At 43.7% G+C, this 22356-nt stretch overlaps 1 protein-coding gene across 10 annotated transcripts in view; it reads right to left on the bottom strand.

The window, feature by feature from the left end:
• The window catches only part of STYXL1 (serine/threonine/tyrosine interacting like 1), a 98353-nt gene extending 76069 nt beyond the window's left edge, over nucleotides 1-22284 (bottom strand). For 3 of the 10 annotated variants that reach the window (XM_075589847.1, XM_075589846.1, XM_075589853.1), the window contains exons 1-3: nucleotides 15964-18176; nucleotides 13271-13380; nucleotides 113-174 (exon numbers count right to left, since the gene is read on the bottom strand). In XM_075589847.1, coding sequence (XP_075445962.1) covers nucleotides 113-174; nucleotides 13271-13380; nucleotides 15964-15998 — 207 coding nt within the window. In that variant the 5' untranslated portion in view covers nucleotides 15999-18176. The other 7 variants (XM_075589855.1, XM_075589856.1, XM_075589852.1 and 4 more) reach the window with 6 other exon arrangements.
• Between the last annotated feature and the right edge of the window lie 72 nt (nucleotides 22285-22356).

Genomic DNA, 22356 nt, shown 5'->3' with positions numbered 1-22356 from the left:
GTCATAACTAGGTTGACATTTTGACTGTGCCACGTGAAGTATATGGGATTCTACTATTTTGGATGAGATGCAAAAGTACAGAAGGAATTACTCTAGCCTGTACCCCTTTTACCTGCTTTGCTCTTTTTGCAGTTACAATGTGACTCTCGTTGTACTCTCGCTTGGACCGTGCATCTACAACAAAGAAAATAAATGATAGGGAGTGACCGGGGAGAATTAGGTCATTCAAATAGTAGACATAGGTGTGGATGTGAACCTCAAATTCTATTGACATGAATCCCAGAGGAGGCCAAGGTCCCCAAGGCTGAACTTAATGTGGTTCAGCTCAGGAGACCCCCTGCTTCCGTACTCTATTATTAAAATTTACATTAAAGCAGGTTCATTACCGCTAAGGCAATGAAGGGGTTAAGCCACAGTAGCTGGTATATTGGAGGTACGGGGTGTGGGTGAATGGGGAAATTTGGCCCAGGGTGGGTGGTTAGGCCTACCAGGAAGGTTGTGGGAGGAGTTAACCCCTTCATTACCATAGTGGTGGTAACCGCTATGGTAATGAAGGGGTTAACCCCTCCTGCTACCCGCCCATCCTGGGTCAAGTACCCCCATTCACTCACCCCCTGTACCCCCAATAAGCTTTAAAATACCTACTACCTACCAATAAACAACCACCTACTACACACCCCCTCTAGCCCAAGAACCCTTCCCCCAACACATAAAGTACAGTAATGGGCAAAATTATTATTATCCAGATCTGGATAATAGTACATTTGCCCATTAAAAATAAAACAGTACCCAGCCAGCATAAAGTAAATAAAAGTTGCACTTACTCCTGTCAGGATGAAGGCCGTCCTCGTCCTCCTCCATGGCAGCAACATTACAATATAAAACAAACTAAAGGCGACTTACCTCTTAAAGCTGCAGTTCAGTCTTTTTTTTTTTTTTTTATTCAATAGTTTCATGTGGGCAATCTCTAATTACCTAAAGAACTGTATAGCTGCAGGTCAATTCGTTCTCCATGTATTGATTGGCGAAATCTTTAGATATGGGATATGTTTTTCCTCTGTTTCTGTCACTCAGTGGAAAATCATGAATATTCATGAGCACTCCTGCACTGACGTGCTAGTGGGAGGGCAGGGCTGACAAAGGGGTGTGCCAGGGCTTGTGACAGGACATGAAGGGGCAGTGCCTTAGCAAATGGTTGTTAAAATAGAATACAAGAAAATTGGTCTTTCAAAGTTGTTGTTTTTTTAAAACAGAAAATGCTAAAAATATTTTTTCTTACTACAGAACTGATTTATTAAAAAAAACCACACATGCAGGATATTGACTGAACTGCAGCTTTAATCATCTTAGCAGTTAGTAACCACTATAGTAATTAAGAGGTTAACCCCCCTCCCCCGCTACCTACCTGGGATGCCAAACCACCCTCCCTGAGGCAACTACCCCCACCCTCCACCCCGTCTACCCATTGATTGGAATAGTGGTAAAACTATGCCCATAATATGGCCATGGTTTGCCACTATGGCAATGAATGGGCAAGCTAAAAAAAGACACAAAATAAAACACATTACTTATTTCAATAAACAAAAAAAATGGCAATAAACCAACTGATTGGGACAGTGGTACACCATGCCCATAATATGACCATGGTTTGCCACTATAATGAATGGGCAAGCTACAAATAAAAAAAACAAGCACTGAATAAAATACATTATAGTACATTGCAATTTAAAAAAAAAACATTTGACAATAAACCAATTGATTGCAGAGTGGGCAAGCTAAAAAAAAAAAAAAAAACAAGCCCCAAAAATACAATACATAACATTTAAATAAAAACAAGCATTTGCCCAAAAATGCATTGCTTGTCATTGTGTTTATCTATAGCCTGAAGTTTAGTGAATAGCAGTTTCGGTGGAAAAAATGCGATTTCGGGCATTTTTAGCTTACCGCACGTCTTGTTTTAGAGTGTTATACTGTAGTACTAAAAAAAGCTGTTTTAGTGCGATATTACACTTATCGGAGCTTTGTGTATAGCAACACAGGCAATATCACACTGTAAGGGTATTTATAGTGCTATAAGTCACTTATCGAAGTTTAGAGAATAAGCCCCTAAGGGAGAAGCTTCCTCCTCTTCCTCTCTCTGCTACACAACTCGCATTATGTGGATACCATCAATATAAACTGACAAGACAGAAACTGAGCCTCAGTGAAAAATATTTAAATCCTCCTGATATGGACTACAAGAAATGAATTAGTAAAAAAAAGGCAAATTATCCTATTTCAGATAAAACAATACAGCATAATCAGGCTCGTACAACTTTAATTCTCAAGCAACTGCACGCGTCCGCACGGCTGCCTTGCTTGCCGGCGGCGCGGGCAACTCACTGCACCGCGATTTGCGGTCTGCAGTGAACTGTGATGCGTGCTGGGGGGGGCGTTGCCAAATGGGTCAGGGGCGTTGCCAAATACTGGGTTGGGGTCATTGATCAGTGTCCCGGGTGCAAAGTTAACAGGGTGAAAACAGAGCCGGGTTTATCAATGTGTCCCTTCTCACACGCGTGTTCTCGCAGAGAAAAGGCTAATAAACACCCCCCCTATTCATTCCCAGACCTCTGTGACTCCCGAGAGGATGCGCCGGTCTGTGTGACCGTCCCGCTACTCTCTGTTGTCCCCAAACCCGCCGTGCCCCTCATTTACACAATAAAAGGACTATTTTCTCACGGCTCAGACGCCTCATACATTGCTTTGTATGTCCAGATCTTGCTTTGCAATATATTGCAGGACTTCCCTCCCAAGCCGCCTCCCTCCCGTAGCTCCTTCCTTCTCCCCTCATTCCCTCCTCCCCTCATTGGCTGACTCGTGCACCACGTGACGCGTCAGCGCTGCAAAATACAAGGAGCTGATAGCTCCAGCACGCTGACGCGTCACAGCACGCAGTCAGCCCTGTCTGAAGGAGGCAGCGGGGACAAACACATATCAGGTAAGGGGCTGGTGGCCAGCGCACGGGGCCGCACACACTGCCGACCGCAGTGGGGCCTCAGCCTAACTGATGACATGACGTGATTTCATGAAATTCACTGACAAAGAGCTTTGGTGAGCAAGTTCTTGTTTTTAACTTCTACTTTTTCATCGGTCAGCCAGATCCCCCCTCTAGAAACGGAGCACTTGCCCACAATGTACATTAAACAAACATAACTTGCCCATAATGTACATAGTAAGTTATAAGTACACTGAAATGGTTAAAAGGGAAAAACACAAAAGATTGGCTCCCATTGAAGAAAACACTTAACCTTTGATGTAATCTATGTAGTTTATTGTTGTCTGATCTACAGATAGTGTTATTTTCTTTTATATCCGCTTTGAGCCGAGATAATTACTGTTACTACTCTGACCATTATGAGTGCCAGGGTGAATTTATTGGTCTTCCCCCATTGGCATATTTCCGATGCCTATCACTGTTAGATGTGGCTTGGGAACCGGCTACTGTGGTTTTTCCACCAATCACCCTGGACGCATGGGTATAAATATACAGCCATTCTTGTTCATGTTATTCCCTTTGATAAAGTTGCATAGTGTGACGAAACGCGTCAGGGTACGTCAATTACGACATTACGTCATCACGCACGTGCACGCTTTACAGCTTGAGCGTGCAGGGAGCTTCATTGAGGCCGATACTCGCCTGCTACACTGGAAGCAGACACGTGGAATACAATCTGCGGGACCTAACAGAGGATGAACTTTTACCGGTGAATCGGCGGGATATCTCCTTTTGGACTGTCGAGTTGATCCGGGACGGTGCTCACTTCGTTGGTGGTGATATAATCACAAATTGCTTGTTGTTTACTATCTTTGTGAGTGTTTTTAATCCCTTTCCCTATCCCTGTTTTTATTAAATGTACAATTTTATGCTATGGGGCGTGCGCTCTTTGTTTTCTTTTTCCTATAGAATCTGCACTGGAACTGGTTCTTCCATTTGAGAGCAGCCGTGGACCCCTGGACTTTGTACATTTTTTGCTCTGATTCAACCATCAGGACTCATTCAAGGGTTTGGACTTTTGCATATGATTTTTATATTGATTTTTTTTATTTATATATATATTGTCACAGAAACCAAGGGATGGTAATAAATTCCATAAATAGGGCTCCCAGGATACTGGACAGTTTCTATCCTGTTTGGCCTGGGAGTGCAGCCTTATAAAACATGCACTCCATTCCACAGTTTGGCAAGTGCTGGAACTGAGGGATGAGGGATCCAGACCAGAGTTTGTCTGCTGCCTGATTTCTATCACCTGTCCTGCTAATTAGAAATCAGGTATTTAAGACTGATTTCCTGGTTCCTCTCCCCTCTCCCCTCGCCCCAAGAGCCTGGAGACAGGAAGGCTGCTAGAAGCAGAGAGGGGAAAAGCCTCACCCCAAACAGGTTAAACCATTCTGTTCCTTTTTGTCTAAAACGGCAAAGTACCTTATTTTGTTGTTGAAAGTGGAAAAGCCACTTCAACCCTGAGTCAGGGAAAACCTAAGTTAAGTTATTGCTCAGATGAGCAGCTTTTTGTTTTGCTGTGTTTCTGTTGTATGCACTGTGGCAGTCTCAGTGCCTGGGACTGAATAAACCAGGCATAGCCTGTTTAAAGGAACAGCACGTGGTGCCTCGTCATTTAACCTACCCTAAAAGACCGTGTTCTAACAGTCCCGGACAGACGGCGGAGCCCCGGAGTAAGCCGTTTGTCACATATGGTGGAGAATGCGGGCAGAACACTAAAAGGTCTGCGGGATAAAGAACTTTAAAAAAAAAAAAAAGTTTTTTTTCCTTCTCCAAACAAGATGGAAGACGTGGTGAGTGCGCTGGTACGCAATGTCGCTGCCCAGAAAGACGCGAATGAAACCCAGCAACAGCTGTTAATAAACCAGCAACAGACGAATGCAGCCCTGCAAGAGGCTAATGCAAACCAGCGACAGACGAATGCAGCCCTGCAAAAGGCGAGTGCAATCCAGCAACAGCTGTTAATAGCCCAGCAAGAGACTAATGCAAACCAGCAACAGACGAATGCAGCCCTGCAAGAGGCTAATGCAAACCAGCAACAGACAAATGCAGCACTGCAAGATGCGAATGCAAACCAGCAAGAGACAAACCACTTGCTGAGAGAGGAGCAACAACGGTTCGCCCAGGGCTTACAGTAGGAACTCGAGATCCTGAGAGGGACTATCATTAAGACCCCACTGGCAGAGGCAGCCCCAGTCCCGAGAATGACCAGGGCAAGCCACTACCTTCGGATGATGTTGAAACCTATCTTCTCACGTTTGAACGCACGGCACAGAGAGAGGGATGGCCAGAAGCTGAGTGGGCCAGTCTAATCGCACCCTTCTTAAGCGGCGAACCCCAGAAGGCTTACTTTGATCTAGAGCCAGCCGAAGCTAACGTCTATGCAAAATTGAAGTTCGAGATCCTCGCCCGCCTCGGCGTAACCACGGCTGTTCGTGCCCAAAGGTTCCATGCATGGTCCTTCACGTTGGATAAAGCCACCCGAAGCCAGATGCATGACCTCATCCACCTCGCTTGGAAGTGGCTACAACCCGAGATCAACTCAGCAAGCCACAGCGTGGAACGGTTGGTCATGGACCAGTTCTTGAGGATACTTCCCTCTGCCCTATGCCGTTGGGTCAGTCAGAGTGACCCCCACAATTCAGACGAGTTGGTGGCCCTCGTAGAAAGGTACAATGCAGCAGAAGAGCACCGGCAACCCATAGGCATGGAGCATCCCCACTACCCAAGGTTCCAGGACTCTTCCAGAGACGGTAAAAGGGTACCAGGGTTAATGGGGGCTGAAGAGCGACGACCGCCTTCACACAGCACCAGCAACAGTGGCTCGCACACTAAGGGCAAAAGCCAACATGGGGAGCCGAAAAAGGGCTCTAAGTGGGACACAGACTATGTACCTAAATGTGTAAATTGTTATGAGAGGGGCCACACCGCGAAAGTCTGCCCACTAAATGCTGAACCAATGCAATGCAACAGCGTTGAACCTTATTCGCTGTGGTCCCAATGTATGGGCCCTAGCCCAGAGGACCCCTTGAATAACCATCTGTGGGCATTTGTAAAGGTAAATGGTAAGAGGGTTCGGGCACTTCTTGACTCTGGGAGTATGGTCACACTAGTGTCCGAATACCTGTTGCCCATTGAGAAAAAACAGGTAAACAGTTCACAAAGATTGGCAATTTGTTGTATACATGGGGATAATAACGAATATTCCGCCGTTGATGTTCTTATTGAAACAGAGTTTGGTTCTTTAGATTTCAAAGTGGGTATAGTACCCAAACTGGCACATGATGTGTTAATAGGGACCGACTTTCCCCATTTTCTAAAAATGTGGTCCTCCTCTCAGAATAGCGCCCATAGTTCAATAGCGGACCATAACGAAGTAACAGAAGAAACAAATCCTTTCCCTTTTTCAGAAATAGAGGTTGACGAGGGCCTAAATAAGAAGGGGAAAGAGGATGAGTGCTGTAAAATTCCCTTCCCCATGGCTACCTTGGTAGGGAATACCCCAAATCAAGATGTTGAACAGGCACTTACCACCCCAGAACAGGATAAGACCTTCGCTGACCTAGAGGTCAGTCCTGGGAGTTTTAAGAAGGCCCAGTGGGAAGACCCCACATTAGCGGAAGCAAGGGGGAATATACGGGACCAGAATAGTACTCCGGGCCAACTAGATAGGTCACTTGCCTACCCCTACTTCGAGGTAGAGAATGACCTAGTATATCGGGTTGATAAAAGGAAATCAATTATAACTAAACAATTGTTGGTACCACGGACATTCCGTAATGTAGTATTACACCTCGCACATAGTCACCCATTGGGGGGACACCTAGGGGTGGAAAAGACAAAAGAAAAGGTTCTTCGAAGCTTCTATTGGCCTGGGGTTCTGGCAGAAATGACAAATTATTGCTCCTCATGCCCAGAATGTCAGATCACCGCCCCGTTCAAAGCGTATCGTAGCCCATTGGTACCCCTTCCCATAATAGATGTACCATTTGACCGGATTGCTATGGATCTAGTAGGACCCCTAATAAAGTCTGCTAGGGGACATCAGCATATATTGGTAATATTAGATTATGCCACCCGATATCCGGAGGCAATTCCCCTACGTAGCACCTCTGCTAAAAACATAGCAAAAGAGTTAATAGTTCTGTTTACCCAGGTCGGAATTCCTAAAGAGATTTTATCTGACCAGGGAACACCATTTATGTCCCAAGTAACAAAAGAGTTATGTAAACTCCTAAAAATCAAGCATCTCAGAACCTCAGTCTATCATCCACAAACAGATGGTTTAGTGGAACGGTTCAATAAAACCTTAAAGAGCATGTTACGCCGGGCGGTCGATAAGGATGGGAAAAACTGGGATTGTTTGTTACCATACCTGTTATTTGCCATTAGGGAGGTTCCCCAATCATCCACAGGCTTCTCCCCGTTTGAACTATTGTATGGCCGACACCCAAGGGGCCTACTGGATATAGCCAAAGAGACTTGGGAACACGAGGTTACCCCTTACAGAAGTGTAATAGAGCATGTTGCCCAGATGCAGGACTGCATAGCTGCAGTCCTACCTATAGTGAGGGCACATATGGAAAAAGCTCAAGAGGCACAGAGGAATACGTATAATAAGGGTGCTAGGGTCAGAATTTTTTTTCCAGGTGATAGGGTACTAGTTTCCCACCGTAGAGAGTAAATTCCTTGCTAAGTGGAATGGGCCATATGAGGTCTTGGAAAGAGTGGGAGAAGTAAATTACAAGGTGAGACAGCCAGGTAGGATGAAACCTGAGCAAATTTACCATGTAAACCTACTTAAGCCCTGGAAAGATAGAGAGGTCTTGTTAACCCTAGTACCCCCAGGTCCGTCAGAGATTCGAGAAACTGACCCAGAGGTTAGCATAGCTGAAACCCTGTCCGTTCATCAGAAACGAGAGGTCCAGAATTTAGTGAGATGAAACAAAGAAGTCTTCTCTACACAGCCAGGTAGAACTAGCGTAATTGAACATGACCTAGCCTCTGAACCGGGGGTGCGAGTTAACCTTAAACCGTACCGAATCCCAGAAGCCAAAAGAGAGGCTATAAGTTTAGAGGTTAACAAAATGCTAAAACTAGGCGTAATTGAGGAATCCCAAAGTAGGTGGAACAGCCCTATAGTTTTAGTCCCAAAGCCAGACGGTACAACAAGGTTTTGCAATGACTACCGTAAACTAAACGCTGTGTCAAAATTTGATACTTATCCTATGCCCAGGGTTGATGAACTGGTAGAGAGACTGGGCAAAGCCCGATATCTCACGACCCTAGACCTAACAAAAGGGTACTGGCAGGTTCCCCTCACAGAAAGGGCAAAAGAAAAGACAGCCTTCTCAACCCCAGACGGCCTCTTTCAGTATAGGGTGCTGCCTTTTGGCTTACATGGAGCTCCCGCCACATTCCAAAGAATGATGGATAAAATGTTAAAACCACATGCTCGGTATGCTGCCGCCTACCTGGATGATGTGGTAATCCATAGTGAAGATTGGAAATCCCACCTTCCAAAGGTTCAAGCTGTGCTTGACGCAGTTCGGTCTGCTGGGCTAACTGCTAACCCCGCTAAATGCACTATGGGTCTGGAGGAGGCCAAGTATCTGGGGTATTCTATTGGCAGAGGTTTACTCAAACCCCAAACACTCAAAGTAGAGGCGATACAAAATTGGCCAAGAAGCCTGAAAGAAGCTCTCTGTGCCCAACCAGTGTTGGTCACACCTGACTTCTCTAAAAAGTTTTTAGTCCAAACCGACGCATCTGAGGTAGGGCTGGGGGCTGTGCTCTCCCAGGAGTCTCAAGGTGAGGAGCACCCCATCCTTTATTTAAGTAGGAAACTAAATCCCCAGGAGAAAAATTACTCCTTAGTCGAGAAAGAGTGTCTCGCAATAAAGTGGGCTGTAGAGACGCTCAAATACTATCTGTTGGGGAGAAAATTCCGGTTGGTCACAGATCATGCACCCCTCACCTGGATGTGTCAAAACAGAGAGAAGAATGCTAGAGTGACCAGGTGGTTCCTAAGCCTACAACCATTTAAATTTTCTGTGGAACACAGGTCAGGGCACAAACATGGCAATGCTGACGTGTTGTCAAGGATGCACTCCCTAATATCCATGGGCGCTCATCCCTCGAGGTCTGAGCTGGGGGGGGAGGATATGATTTAACCTGTTTGGGGAGAGGCTTTTCCCCTCTCTGCTTCCAGCAGCCTTCCTGTCTCCAGGCTCTTGGGGAGAGGGGAGAGGAACCAGGAAATCAGTCTTAAATACCTGATTTCTAATTAGCAGGACAGGTGACAGAAATCAGGCAGCAGACAAACTCTGGTCTCGATCCCTCATCCCTTAGTTCCAGCACTTGCCAAACTGTGGGATGGAGTGCATGTTTTATAAGGCTGCACTCCCAGGTCAAACAGGATAGAAACTGTTCAGTATCCTGGGAGCCCTATATATGGAATTTATTACCATCCCCTGGTTTCTGTCACAATATATATATATATATCTCCACTTACCCAGGATCCCCAATAAGCGAGATTCCCCTAGGCAAGAACAATAGCAACACACATCGGATTGTAACTGTTTACTACTAAGCATCAATGAAACCTTATCTTTTAGTTATGGCAATAACACACCTATGACACACAATATAGTATTAACCCTCAACCTGCAATATAACACCTGTGGCTCAGCCACTCATTAGGAGAAATGTCACTGTCCCGTCACCGCATTCCCCACACCGTGTCCATATGAAATATAGATAATTATATAAGCTCAGTTCCTTGGTCACTCCACCCAGTGTCCCCAAAGAGTCTCTCCCCAGGCGGGATCAGCGCCTATTTGTACCGGAGTTGGTGCACTTTAGTAAATACCTTCCGGTCACTGGGGTGACCGGCAACAACTTCAAAAAGGATCCGCCGATCGAGCGCAGTCTCTCACATGGGGATGATGCACAGCAGCCTGGGCCCAAACGACTGTCACCAACCGCAGCTCCGCAACACTGTGTCCCTATCTGTCTATGCAGTAAGGTTATGAGTCGCTACCACTATAGGGCGCCCCTGCAGCACCACAAGCTATGGTGACTCAGGGAATACTCTGGGGCCTGAGGGGAAATCTGGCCTACGCAGGTGGGTCACTGACCCCCTGCACACACATTACCTCTCCCCTTGCTTCTCTGGTGCCCTCTGACTAGCGTGATCTCTCCCCCACGCTTCCCTTTCCTGCCTCTCGCAATTCCTGCATTCTCATTCGCTCCCTGGCGTCAGGTGACTTCGCTGAGGCTCCTGGGGGTTGTAGTTACTTGCTGAGCCTCTTTTTGATTGGCCAGCCATTCGCGCGCTTCGCACTGCGCGAACTCTCTCTCCGCTCTGATAGTCGCTCCTGACTATTGCGCAACAACATGGCGGCGCCCTGTACTGCCGAACCGCTGCGGAACCTTCCAAAACACTCCCTGCAGAGACACGCTGCCGCGAAGGTAGAAGCAAACTGAGATATCCCTACATATATATATATATACAAAAGACAGAGGTGCCCAATGCTACATCCAATTGACAAAACATATATGGTAATAAGTATAAAGTTTAAATACTTCAATAATAATAATAATTACTTGGTTATTTAGTTAAACCCTTTGGCCAAAGTGTCATAATCCTGCATACCAACGTCAAGGTATAACCAAATTAATGCAGGTCCTACACTACACTGTGAACCCTTCCTTTTACCTCTGTATGAGGGGAAAGAACCATAGTAGATCCTGTTCTTGCAGCAAAGTGAAAAGACCACTCAAGTTAAAAAGGTGAGGAGGAGTGAGCTCTGGGGGAGGGAGGTGCCACCTACCTCCATACAACTGTTGCCAGTCAGAAATTGATTAACACACACATTCCTAGCTAGCTCAAACTCCTACACCCGCCACATCATGAATATATATATATATATATATATGTCAAAAAGAGTGCTACTGAGCGTGGCAAATGTCTTTTCACTTTGCTGCAAGAACAGAATCTACTAACAGTATTAAATACTGTTGAGATTTTTTTATATATTTTAATCGTAGTGGGCACATACAGATGTTCTGTATACATTATTGGCGAAATATAAATTATTTACATACTCTGCTGTGGGATTTGACCACACTATCGACTGGATGGATGCATAGAATAGACAAAGCAGTTCCCACTTCCCCAACTCGATTGATTTTACTAAGCGGAAAAGGCTCCCCTGGGTGAAATACCAGTGGCCAAGTCCCCTTGTCACTTATAATCTGCCTCTCTCATGTGTAGAGAAACTCGCCCCCTCCTCCCCTCCCTCTTCCCGCCTCCTCCGAAATTCAAAATTCCAATTCAATGACACACATAGCCTATGAGTTCCATAGACACAACCCTTGAAGAGAAGAGGGCGGTCCACAGTATCAAATGCTGCAGAGAGGTTGATTAATATGAGCAGAGTGTAATGACCTTTGTCTTTGGCAGCATGGAGGTCATTGGTCTAGGAAAGAATAGGTGGTGAGAAAATGGAGCAAGCGAGAGAATACAAAATGTTCAAGGCATTTAAAGGCAAAAGGCAGGAGGGAGACAGGACAATAGTTAGCAAGACAGGTAGGGTCAAGCTTCCTGTTTTTGAGTAATGGTATAACAGATGCATGTTTGAAGGAGGAGGGTAAGGTACCAGAGAGGAGGGAGGAGTTAAAAATGTGTGTGAGCATAGGGATTACAGTAAGAGCCAGAGATTTTAGGAGATGGGAGGAAATGGGGTCAAGAGGACAGATGGTAGAGGGAGAAGAGGAGATCAGCAATGATACATCCTCCTCTGTGACAGCGGAAAAAGAGTTGAGGAAGGCAGGAGGAGCATTAAGAAGAGGTGTTGGGTGGGAGTAGGATACAGAGGGGATGTCCTGACGTATGGATTCCACCTTTTCCTTGAAATAGTCAGCAAAGTCCTGAGGTGAGATGGAGGAAGAAAAAAAGACAGCAGAGGGTGGTCTGAGTAGGGAGTCAGAGACAGAGAAGAGTCGGTGTGGGTTAGACTTGTGTGTGTTGATTAATGAAGAAAAGTAGGTTTGTTTAGCCTGAGAGAGGGCAAAGTTGAAACAGGATAGCATAAATTTGTAGTGAAGGAACTCTGCGAGAGTGTGAGATTTCCTGCAGCGGCTTTCAGAGGAACGACTTCAGGAACCGGACCATCCGCGTGTCGAAATTTAGCCAGGATCTGGGGTTAGAAGGGCGAAAACGATAGAGAGAAAGCGGGGCAAGTAGATCAAGAGAGGAGGATAGGGCTATGTTGTAGTTCCTGACCAAGTTGTCAGGGTCTGCAGCAGAGCTGAGTGATGAGAGGAAGGAGCGTAAAGTGGATTCAAAAGCTGGTAGGTTAATAGAGTTCAGGTCTCTGCAGAAATGAGGGGTAGATGGAAGTGGAGAAGTGAGAGAGAAATGAGATGATGGGCAGAGAGAGGAAAAGGGGAAATGGAGAACTCAGAGAGAGTTTGAGTTTATGAGCATATGAGTTTCAACCAGGTCCCATAGAAACATGCGTACCACACAGTGTAATTCATGTACTGTTTTTCGTCTCGATTATTAATATACAACATATTCTCTTTACGGGTGAAAATGTCCAAGAGCCAGCCAGCCCGAAGAAGATGCCAATTGAAGAAGATTGTACATTTGGAAGAAGAGCAAATAAATTTGTATTATTATATTTTTCACAGTCATTTACTGGAATCTAATTAAAAAATATATTTCATATTTTAAAATACTTTTAACTCATCTGAAGTTCTTAGGGGGAAATAAGTAGTGGATTACTCGAATTGTATTCATCAGCTTCGGATTTCTCTAATTGTATTCTACATTTAAATACATCGTATTGAACAAAATGAACGGAAGGGACTTGTTACATTGCACACTAGCACCTACTATCATTTCTGTGGAGTATTACAACCAATGCTAAAACTGAATGTTCCTGCTAATGGTTGCTATAGGAACAAAAATGCTTGTTACATTAGAATAAAAAATGTCTTTAAAATTGTTTTATTTTTTTAAATGCTACATGTATTTTCTCATAGTACAGAACTGATTTATTTTTAAAAAAAAACCTACACATGTACGATATTGCTTGAACTGCACTTTTAATATGTCATCTGATTAGGGGCCGTTGTCCTAGCATCCATATTCTGTCAGTTCTCATAGCAATAAAGTATTAGCACACATTTTCCTTTATTTATGCCAAGATTGACAATACTTACCCAAAAGACATAAATAATTGGGCTCTGCCAGTCGGGAGAACTTTGTGGATTGGTTTAAAATGTTGTACAGTTCTGTCGGCTCACACAACACCATCCGCTCCATTGTTGTACTGAGGCAAAAAGGAAATAGAGACAGCTTCTTACAAACAGGGTTTTTAGTGGAAGAGCATTTTTAAGATCATGTGGCTTATGCTGAGTCCCCGGTGGTGACGGCGACGCGCGTGTGCCGCACACCAGACACTCACCTCAATCAGGCAGGCCCCAGTGGGTTCTGTTGTCTTGACTCACGAAGCGCGATGGCGCGTCAGCCAGCAGGGAAGACACGAATTTTGTCTTCCCATGCGGTGACGCGGTCATGTGGTGTTCGTGTAGCCAATGGCAGCGGGGAGGAAGCAACTTTCCCATGTTTTGCAAAGGGGGATTTGGCTGTCAACCTTAGAGAGGTCCGGTAACAGAGTGAGAATGGAGGGACCTCACCTTAGTGCAGCCCCTGCAGGGAGTCTTGTATGAGGAGAGTTGATTATCCATTCCAAGCCAAAGCTCTGAAAACAGAGGGATCCCCCCTCCCCCGGCTACGACCCCCCTGTTTTGGCCACGACACCCGCACCTCCCATCGCTCCCAACAGACCGCGGCTTTAAGCTGTGCACGCGACGCCAGGCGCGCGTGCAGCAGCCAACACTGGGGCCGTAGCCATACGTAGAAAGACATCAGTCAGACAAATATGTATATAAGGAAGGAGAACTCACACTTTATGTACCATAGTGCTATGGGTGCTGTTTGAGACTGAGGGGATCCAGGCAATCTATAAAGGATACTGTGGAAAAAGAATAGAACATTCTCATGGACTTTCTTCAAATAGAAATTGTGGTTTATGTTTTACAGATCGACGCTTCAGTCTGAACCGTGAACTTTTCTTGTGACTTGAAAGTTCCCCGGTTGGGAACAAAACGTAAATCTGTCAAAAATAAACCACAATTTCTATTTGAAGCAAGTTAATGTGAGTGCCCTCTTCTGTGTCCATAGTATACTAATCAGACAAATATTCCATATTATAGGCTAAAGCAGTAAAATTCCGGGCATTATTGAAAACCCTGCTCTCTGATTGGTTAAAATTCCGGGCATTATCCAATCAGTAATGCCCGGAATTTTAGCAGCTTGCAAAGTGCAGTTTTCAATGTGTTTATTTCCAGCCAATCAGCTTTCAGAACAGCTGAGACAGGGCAGGGGATTGGTTAGAATGAAGTAACAGCTCAGAGACAGGGCAGGGGATTGGTTAGAATGAAGTAACAGCCTCTTCCCAAGCTGACAGATTTTCTGAGCAGATTCAGTTGAATATGGGGGAAAAGGGGGGGGGGGGGGGGGAGAGTCTGCAAAGAAGTAAGTGGCTGTCTGCAGTTTCTTTGTGGCTGCAGTTTGTGTGTGAGTGTGTCGGTAGCAGTGTGTATGTGCTGTTGTGTTGTATATCTGTGTAGAGGTGCTGTGTGTGTGTGTATAGAGCTCCAGTGTGTGTGTCAGTGTCAACAGCAGTGTTTATGGGTGTAGCATGTGTGTGTAGCAGCAGTGTGTGTGTGTGTGTGTGTGTGTGTGTGTGTGTGTGTGTATAGAGGTGCAGTGTTGTGTGTGTGTGTGTAGAGGTGCTGTGTTGTGTATAGAGGTGCAGTGTTGTGTGTGTGTGTGTGTGTGTGTGTGTTGTGCTGTTGTATGTGTAGCAGCAGTTTGTGTGTGTGTGTATAGAGCTACTGTGTGTGTGTGTGTGTGTGTGTGTGTATAGAGCTCCAGTGTGTGTGTGTGTGTGAGTGTGTGTGTCAGCAGCAGTGTTTATGGGTGTAGCACGTGTGTGCAGCAGCAGAGTTTGTGTGTGTTGAGCTGGTGTGTGTGTGTGTGTGTGTGTGTGTGTGTGTACACAGAGGGGGCGGCAGTGTGTGTGGATATAGATATCTGCAGTGTAAGCGTATATAGAGGTGGTTTCATGTATTTACCATTTTATTTTAATAAAAAAAATCTATTTAACTATACAAAAGTGTCTATTATTTATGAAATAAGCCTACATTTAGCCTATAATAGTAATAATCACCCCAGAACAGGGCATTACTGGCCAATAATGCCATGGCTGGAAGAGTTGAAGGCCCGAGGCGAAAATGTATTTACCATTTTATTTTAATAAAAAAATCTATTTAACTATACAAAAGTGTCTATTATTTATGAAATAAGCCTACATTTAGCCTATAATAGTAATAATCACCCCAGAACAGGGCATTACTGGCCAATAATGCCCTGGCTGGGTTAAAGTCCCTCGGCTTCGCCTCGGGCCTTCAACTCTTCCAGCCAGGGCATTATTGGCCAGTAATGCCCTGTTCTTCGGGGATTATTACTTAAATAATACTGCTCAAAACTTTGTTGTTTAAAAGCCACATATCCTTTTAATTTAATTGCAACCTGCATTCAAATTGTTTTTTTCTTCAACATAAATGGTTGAATCTTCATAATAACTTTAGATAACCTAGAACATTTAGTTTTTTTAATTTCTTAATCTCTTGCTTATTTTGCCATAGTTTTGTCCCAGTTTTACCAGCTGTATGATACATACATAGGTTCATATTTACTACACTGTGGTATTCCACAATACAGCTTACAACCTTTTTAAATAAAAGGGGGCGGAACTAGGTGTCTTATGGAATATAGGCCGTTATACCTTGGTCCAAAAAGCTGCATCCATGCCCATCCCATGTAGAAATTTCACCACGTCCTAATCAACATTTGTGCATGCTAAGGCTTGTTATATAGTAGGCGCTAGTGCGTGCGTGTTTAGTTGGTAGGCTGCAAGCGGTGACGCGCACGGTTAGGGGGCGTGACTGATGTCACAGCGTTAGGCCGTGCTGTGATTGGTTCGCGGCGTGGCAGCTGCGCGAAAATACAATTTGATTGTATTTCCCTGGTCTGCTGCGCCACCGCTCATGGCCGTGCACGCGTCCCTAGTATAGAAACGTCTGGCTAAACACAGCCAATTCTAATTGACGCGCACAGTAGCGCACACACTATATTACAGGCCTAATTAATATAGCTATTAAAGGTGCGGTCATACACCAAATTGAACTGACAGCAATCTGTTTACTGGGATCAAAACTAGGTGATTGATGCATTTAAAAAACAAACAAGTATTTTCAAAATCATTGTTGAGTATTTTTGCATTTTGTGACCACCTATAGAAATGGAATCAACGCTCTCCTATTGTAACAGGTAGTGAACTCAGGTGCAGTGGGGTGAATACATATATATGAGACAAAAGTTAACGCTAGAACCCCAATATCTGCACTCAAAGTATGATGTAAATATCCATGGTGGTTGGGGTATACAATAACCCACTATAGGAGAAATGGATCTCCTCAAATCGACACATCAAGGTGAGTATTGTTCTCACTAATACACTAAAAAAACAAAATTGTATTTCAATACTTCACAACAACGTTTAAAAAAATATATATACATATAAATGGTTAAAAGTCCCCAGGCAGGCGGTTAATGATAGGTATAGCGATGGATAAATAGTCCAGTCTATGCTATAGCGCTAACTCAAAATATTGTCTTAAGCAGTATCACTCTGTTTATTCAATAGTGAGAAGAACCACTAGGTCTAGATGTTATGTGGAGTAATAGACATATCTTGAGTAGCACACTATCAGATAAATGCTGCTGTTAGTGGCAGCACTGTTCATTAATTCAGCTTGTACTACCTCAAAGCACACCAAGGTATTAATAATGCTTGCTCTAAATACAGTAGCAACCTCAAAATTCAAGCCACATACAAAAACCACCATGGTTATTTACATCATACTTTGAGTGCAGATATTGGGGTTCTAGCGTTAACTTTAGGTTAACTTTTGTCTCATATTTTTGCATTTTCCATTGTAATTGGGCTCCTCAATATGATGGGGTGGCCATTACCACTATTGTTTGGTCCACCTTGACGATGAGGTAATGAGAGTTATACACGTCCTCTCCCCTGCCGTACGATCGGCCCAGATGTGGAGCAGGATAAGGAGCAGATAAGGCAGAGCTAAGGGCAGTAAATCCTACTTCATACCTCGTTACAATATTTATAAACATTGCAAGAATTTTTTTTTTTAAAGGGTAATATGTATAAATACATACACACCTTCTAATTCTTTTTTTTTTATTGAGGCCAGAAAAAAAAGGACACATATAGTATACAAGTATAAAATACAGCAACATAGATCAAACTAACACCATATTATCAAACTGTAATTATGTGGTGTGACAAACATAATCCTTTTGCTGCCAAAGAGGGTGGTGCTGCACTCTCTGTAAGCAAAGGGGTTAAATCATATGCATCACTAGTGTGTTATGCATAGAATCTAGCCACTGATGAGTGATCAAATGGTATACGCATGATTGATTCCAATTTAAAATTATTTTTGGACTGCAGGATTAGAGAACAGTACATTTATGACTATATGAAATAATTATTTTACTATACTGTACTAATTTTGTTCTATACCACTACTCCACTACGGGGAGTTGTAATTGTTTTTTTTAAATGATATTTAGTATTAATTATTTGATGTTAATAAAATGTATTATTTTGGTCGTTATTTTACCTACCCCTCACTGGTTATGCTATTGACCTATAGGAGGTATTTACTTTTGGGGCCATTTGTGCCAGAACACTGATTATATTGGCATTGAGTGCATTTTTGTGGGGTCTTTTTCTGACCCTTCTTGGGTTAAATCTGTGCGCTAAATCATATGCACATCAGAAAAAAAAGATAATATGAGATCCCATAACTATTTGTACTTTATATTCGCTATATTTGCTTTTTTTATTAATGCATCAATCATCAAGTTTTAAACTTTCAAATACATGTCTATCTTTGGCTGTTCCAAATAAGGTGAGATCAAGATGTAACTGGCCTGGACCCCTCATCCAGAATGATACCCCGGCGGCGGTTATTATCAGCCCCTCAGGCCGCACACGGGCCCCTGCAGCCGGCTTCTTACTTACCTGGGACGGTTGCTAATGACTCAGTTATGGTAACCAAGGAAGACGTCACTGAGCCGGCTCCCTCCCTCCCCTCTTTACAAGCGTGTGCGTTCCACTCAACTTCTCAGATCACCACCAATCCCGACATAGTCCTTGGGAAGGGCAAGTCAAGCACTTCTCCACCATCTTTGTTTAGGTCACCCAGCAGCAGAGGCGGAGGAGGCTGGGTTTGCTCTTTTTGCGTTCTGCCTTCGCAAAAATTGACAGCATGTCACGTGACTACATGTGCCCGGCTCGGCGCCCATCTTTGATTTGGGCATACAGCCTGTGTACTGATTTTACCAAGATCAGTGCCACACAGATAAATACAGTGAACTATATTTTATTTCCATTCATGTCTGTTAGACAATTACTTCTGGGAGTCAATGACACTTGTTTGGCTTAAATAGGATGAGAGGCACACATCTTATTTGCATTACAGAACCATTAACATGCAAAACCATCATCATAGTGTATGCCGCAAATGTTTCCATGAAGCCTCTGTTATAGTTTGACAATATAATATATTTTGATTAACAACAAGGTTTATTCACTAAAGTAAGATAGTCATTGTTTATGAACGACCAATAATAGCGTACACACTTTATTGAATATGCTCCATAGACCGCAGCAGTTTAAATATCTTAGTTACATATCCTCAAACTGTACCCAGTAGCAGGTATTGTACCCATGCTTTATGACTTCTAGCTATATCTGCCTGTGTGTGCGAGCCATGGAGCGCGGCACTGCCTCTCTATCTTTGGTTGAAGCTTTGAACCTTCAGCTAATCACAACACCTTGCAGATATATGATCGATTTGATTATAGATTAGCAGGTTATTGGGAGGTGATCACCACTTGCATTATATGTCTTTAAATGTATTTGTACACACTAATATAAAGTGTTTTTTTTTGGTAAAATGATATTTGCATATAATAAATTGAATGTGTTATTGTGCCTTCACAGGTGGTGCTCACTTGCTTGTAAGCTCATGTATACCTGAGTGACCGATGAACTAAAGTGTACCTATTTGCCCAATGTTGGCAAGTCTTCTCCGTTAAATTAGGGTGAATTTTGTACTGCAACCCGCTTTTATGTCGTTTGGAGGTTTAAATAATTTCACAGGGGGCACTGTGCTAAATAATGAGTGGTATCCCAGCATTATTTTTTTTTAGCAATATTCAGGTATTTTTGATATGTCACTTAGAGCTATCAAATCTCCCCCTCATTAAGAAGTGCCGCGTAATGGTAAGTACAACCAGCTCAGCAAGTAGGGCCCTATAGACCTAGTGCATGATACATATACGTAAAAAATAAAAAATAAAAAATACCAGCACATTAAACTGAATACAATATGTTTTTTTTATATATTATATGAAATGCAGAGATATCACTGTTTTGGTCCCCAGAGTGCCTGTCCTCAGCTTTCTCTGAGAACCAACATGTCGATATGATTGTATTTCACCTAATATAATTGTATTGCATTCAGTATTGTGTTGGCATTTCTTTATTTCCTCGCGTACTTTTCTCTTATGGTCTCATGGAATTTAAATGTGTAACATTCATTGAGGGCAGAATTCTGTCAACTTACTATCTGTGGGAACTTCTTGGATCTACTCAACCATTACCAAGTTAAGTTAAACATATATATCTCAAATACCATCAGGCTCAACTAATTTCAGACAATCTGTGTGATAAAACAGACCCCTTGCTGGTTGTGTATTTCCACTTGTTTATTTGCTAGTAGATTTTGTAAGGTGTAGTAAGGTGTGAAGATGGACAAGTCTGGATCATTGCGACGCGTAAATTGGAGTTGGTAACAGGTATATAATCTGTAGTTAGGTTAACACCTGATATTATATATCCTTGTTATATACACTACAATCTAAAATATAAATACAAAAAATGTTAACAAAGAACCCAAATCATTGATATTTTGCAAATGTAAAATAATAAAAAAAGAATACAATTTTAATCAAAAACGACTCCCTTCAATGATTGAGACGCCATTATATTCTATGCGAGCATGGATGCTAAACATGAGTGAGTGATTCGTCACTAATGAAAGATGTTGCAAATCAGTGATACTTTATTATAAAAATGTTAATGTGAAAGCTGCTGTGCCCCTGCTGATCTCTTTTCCCTCTACCACCTGCCCTCTTGACCCCATTCACTCCCATCTTCTAAAACCTCTTGCGCCTACTGTAACCCCTACGCTCACACACATTTTTAACTCCTCCCTCTACTCTGGTACCTTTTCCTCCTTCAAACATGCAACAGTTATACCATTACTCAAAAACAGCAAGCTTGACCCTACAGTACCTGTCTTTCTAACTATCGTTCTGTCTCCTTCCTGTCTTTTGCCTCTAAACTCCTTGAATGTCTTGTATTCTCTCGCTTGCTCCACTTTCTCAACACCTATTCTCTCCTAGACCCTCTACAATCTGGCTTCCGCACTGCTCATTCGACTGAAACAACCCTCACTAAAATAACTAATGACATTCATGCTGCCAAAGACAGAGGTCATTACACTCTGCTCTTATTAAATCGACCTCTCTGCAGCATTTGACACCGTGGACCACCCTCTTCTCCTTCACTTTCTCCATACTCTTGGTATTCGTAACAAAGCTCTATCCTGGATCTCATCCTACCTCTCCCATCGTACTTTCAGTGTCACATCTGCTAACACCTCCTCCTCTATTGATCTTTCTGTGGGGGTACCCCAGGGCTCTGTCCTGGGACCTTTTCTCTTTTCTCTGTACACACTCTCTCTAGGTGGCCTAATCACATCTCTTGGGTTTAAATATCACCTCTATGCTGACGACTCACAAATTTACTTTTCAACCCCTGACCTTACACCTGCTATACAGACCAAAGTTTCTGAATGTCTCTCTGCTATATCATCCTGGATGGCTCTCTGCCGACTTAAACTTAACATGGCAAAAACAGAGCTCCTCATATTTCCTCCAAACTTGGCCCTACTACCTCCTTCCACATTACTGTTGGAAGCACTATCATACACACACTGCCTAGGGATCACACTTGACTCCTTTCTCACATTCTCCCCTCACAGTCAAAACGTGTCTAAAACCTGTCGCTTTTTCCTCCGCAATATTACAAAGATACGCCCTTTCCTCTGTTGCTCAACTGCAAAAACTCTGACTCAGGCCCTTATTCTCTCCCATCTTGATTACTGCAACCTCCTGCCGTCCGGCCTTCCTGCATCTCACCTGTCTCCCCTACAATCTATCCTAAACGCTGCTGCCAGAGTCACGCTACTCTTTCCAAGATCTGTCTCAGCATCTCCCCTCATGAAATCCCTCTCCTGGCTTCCGATCAAATCCCGCATCTCACACTCCATTCTTCTCCTCACTTTTAAAGCTTTTCACTCTTCTGCCCCTCCTTACATCTCAGCCCTAATTTCTCGTTATGCACCATCCAGACTCTTGCGTTCCGCTCAAGGATGTCTTTTCTCTACCCCCTTTGTATCTAAAGCTCTCTCCTGCCTGAAACCTTTCTCACTGGCTGCCCCGCACCTCTGGAATGCCCTTACCCTCAGTACCTGACTAGCACCCTCTCTATCCACCTTTAAGACACACTTGCTTAAAGAAGCATATGAGTACCAACGTGGCAAGGCTGCGTCCCCGCTGGCGCTGACCGCTCTCATGCTTGAGAGTTGGTGACGTCACCAACTCTCAAAGCATGAGCGCAGGCTGTCCTGCCTAATTTTGCAAGCGGGCGCAGGGGGCATGGATCGGGGCTATTTGTGTGCATAATGTGTGTGTTTGTGTGTATGGCTGTGTTCTGTGTGCCCTTACCTCTGCTGAGCGCGCTTCAATCTCACATTTTTTTGTCTTCCCAAGTGCCGAGCTTGGGAGAGCGTAAGTGCCCGTGCAGCCTAATACTATACACCTGATACATAAAGCTACCTACCAATTAGATTGTAAGCTCCTCTTCCTAAATATTAACTAAAACACACACACACACACACACACACACACACACACACACACACACACACACACACACACACACACACACACACAC

Source organism: Ascaphus truei, chromosome 3 (genome assembly GCF_040206685.1).
Source record: "Ascaphus truei isolate aAscTru1 chromosome 3, aAscTru1.hap1, whole genome shotgun sequence".
NCBI lineage: Eukaryota > Metazoa > Chordata > Amphibia > Anura > Ascaphidae > Ascaphus > Ascaphus truei.
The sequence above is the reverse complement of the archived record's forward strand: the minus strand, read 5'-3'. Positions and strand labels throughout refer to the sequence as shown.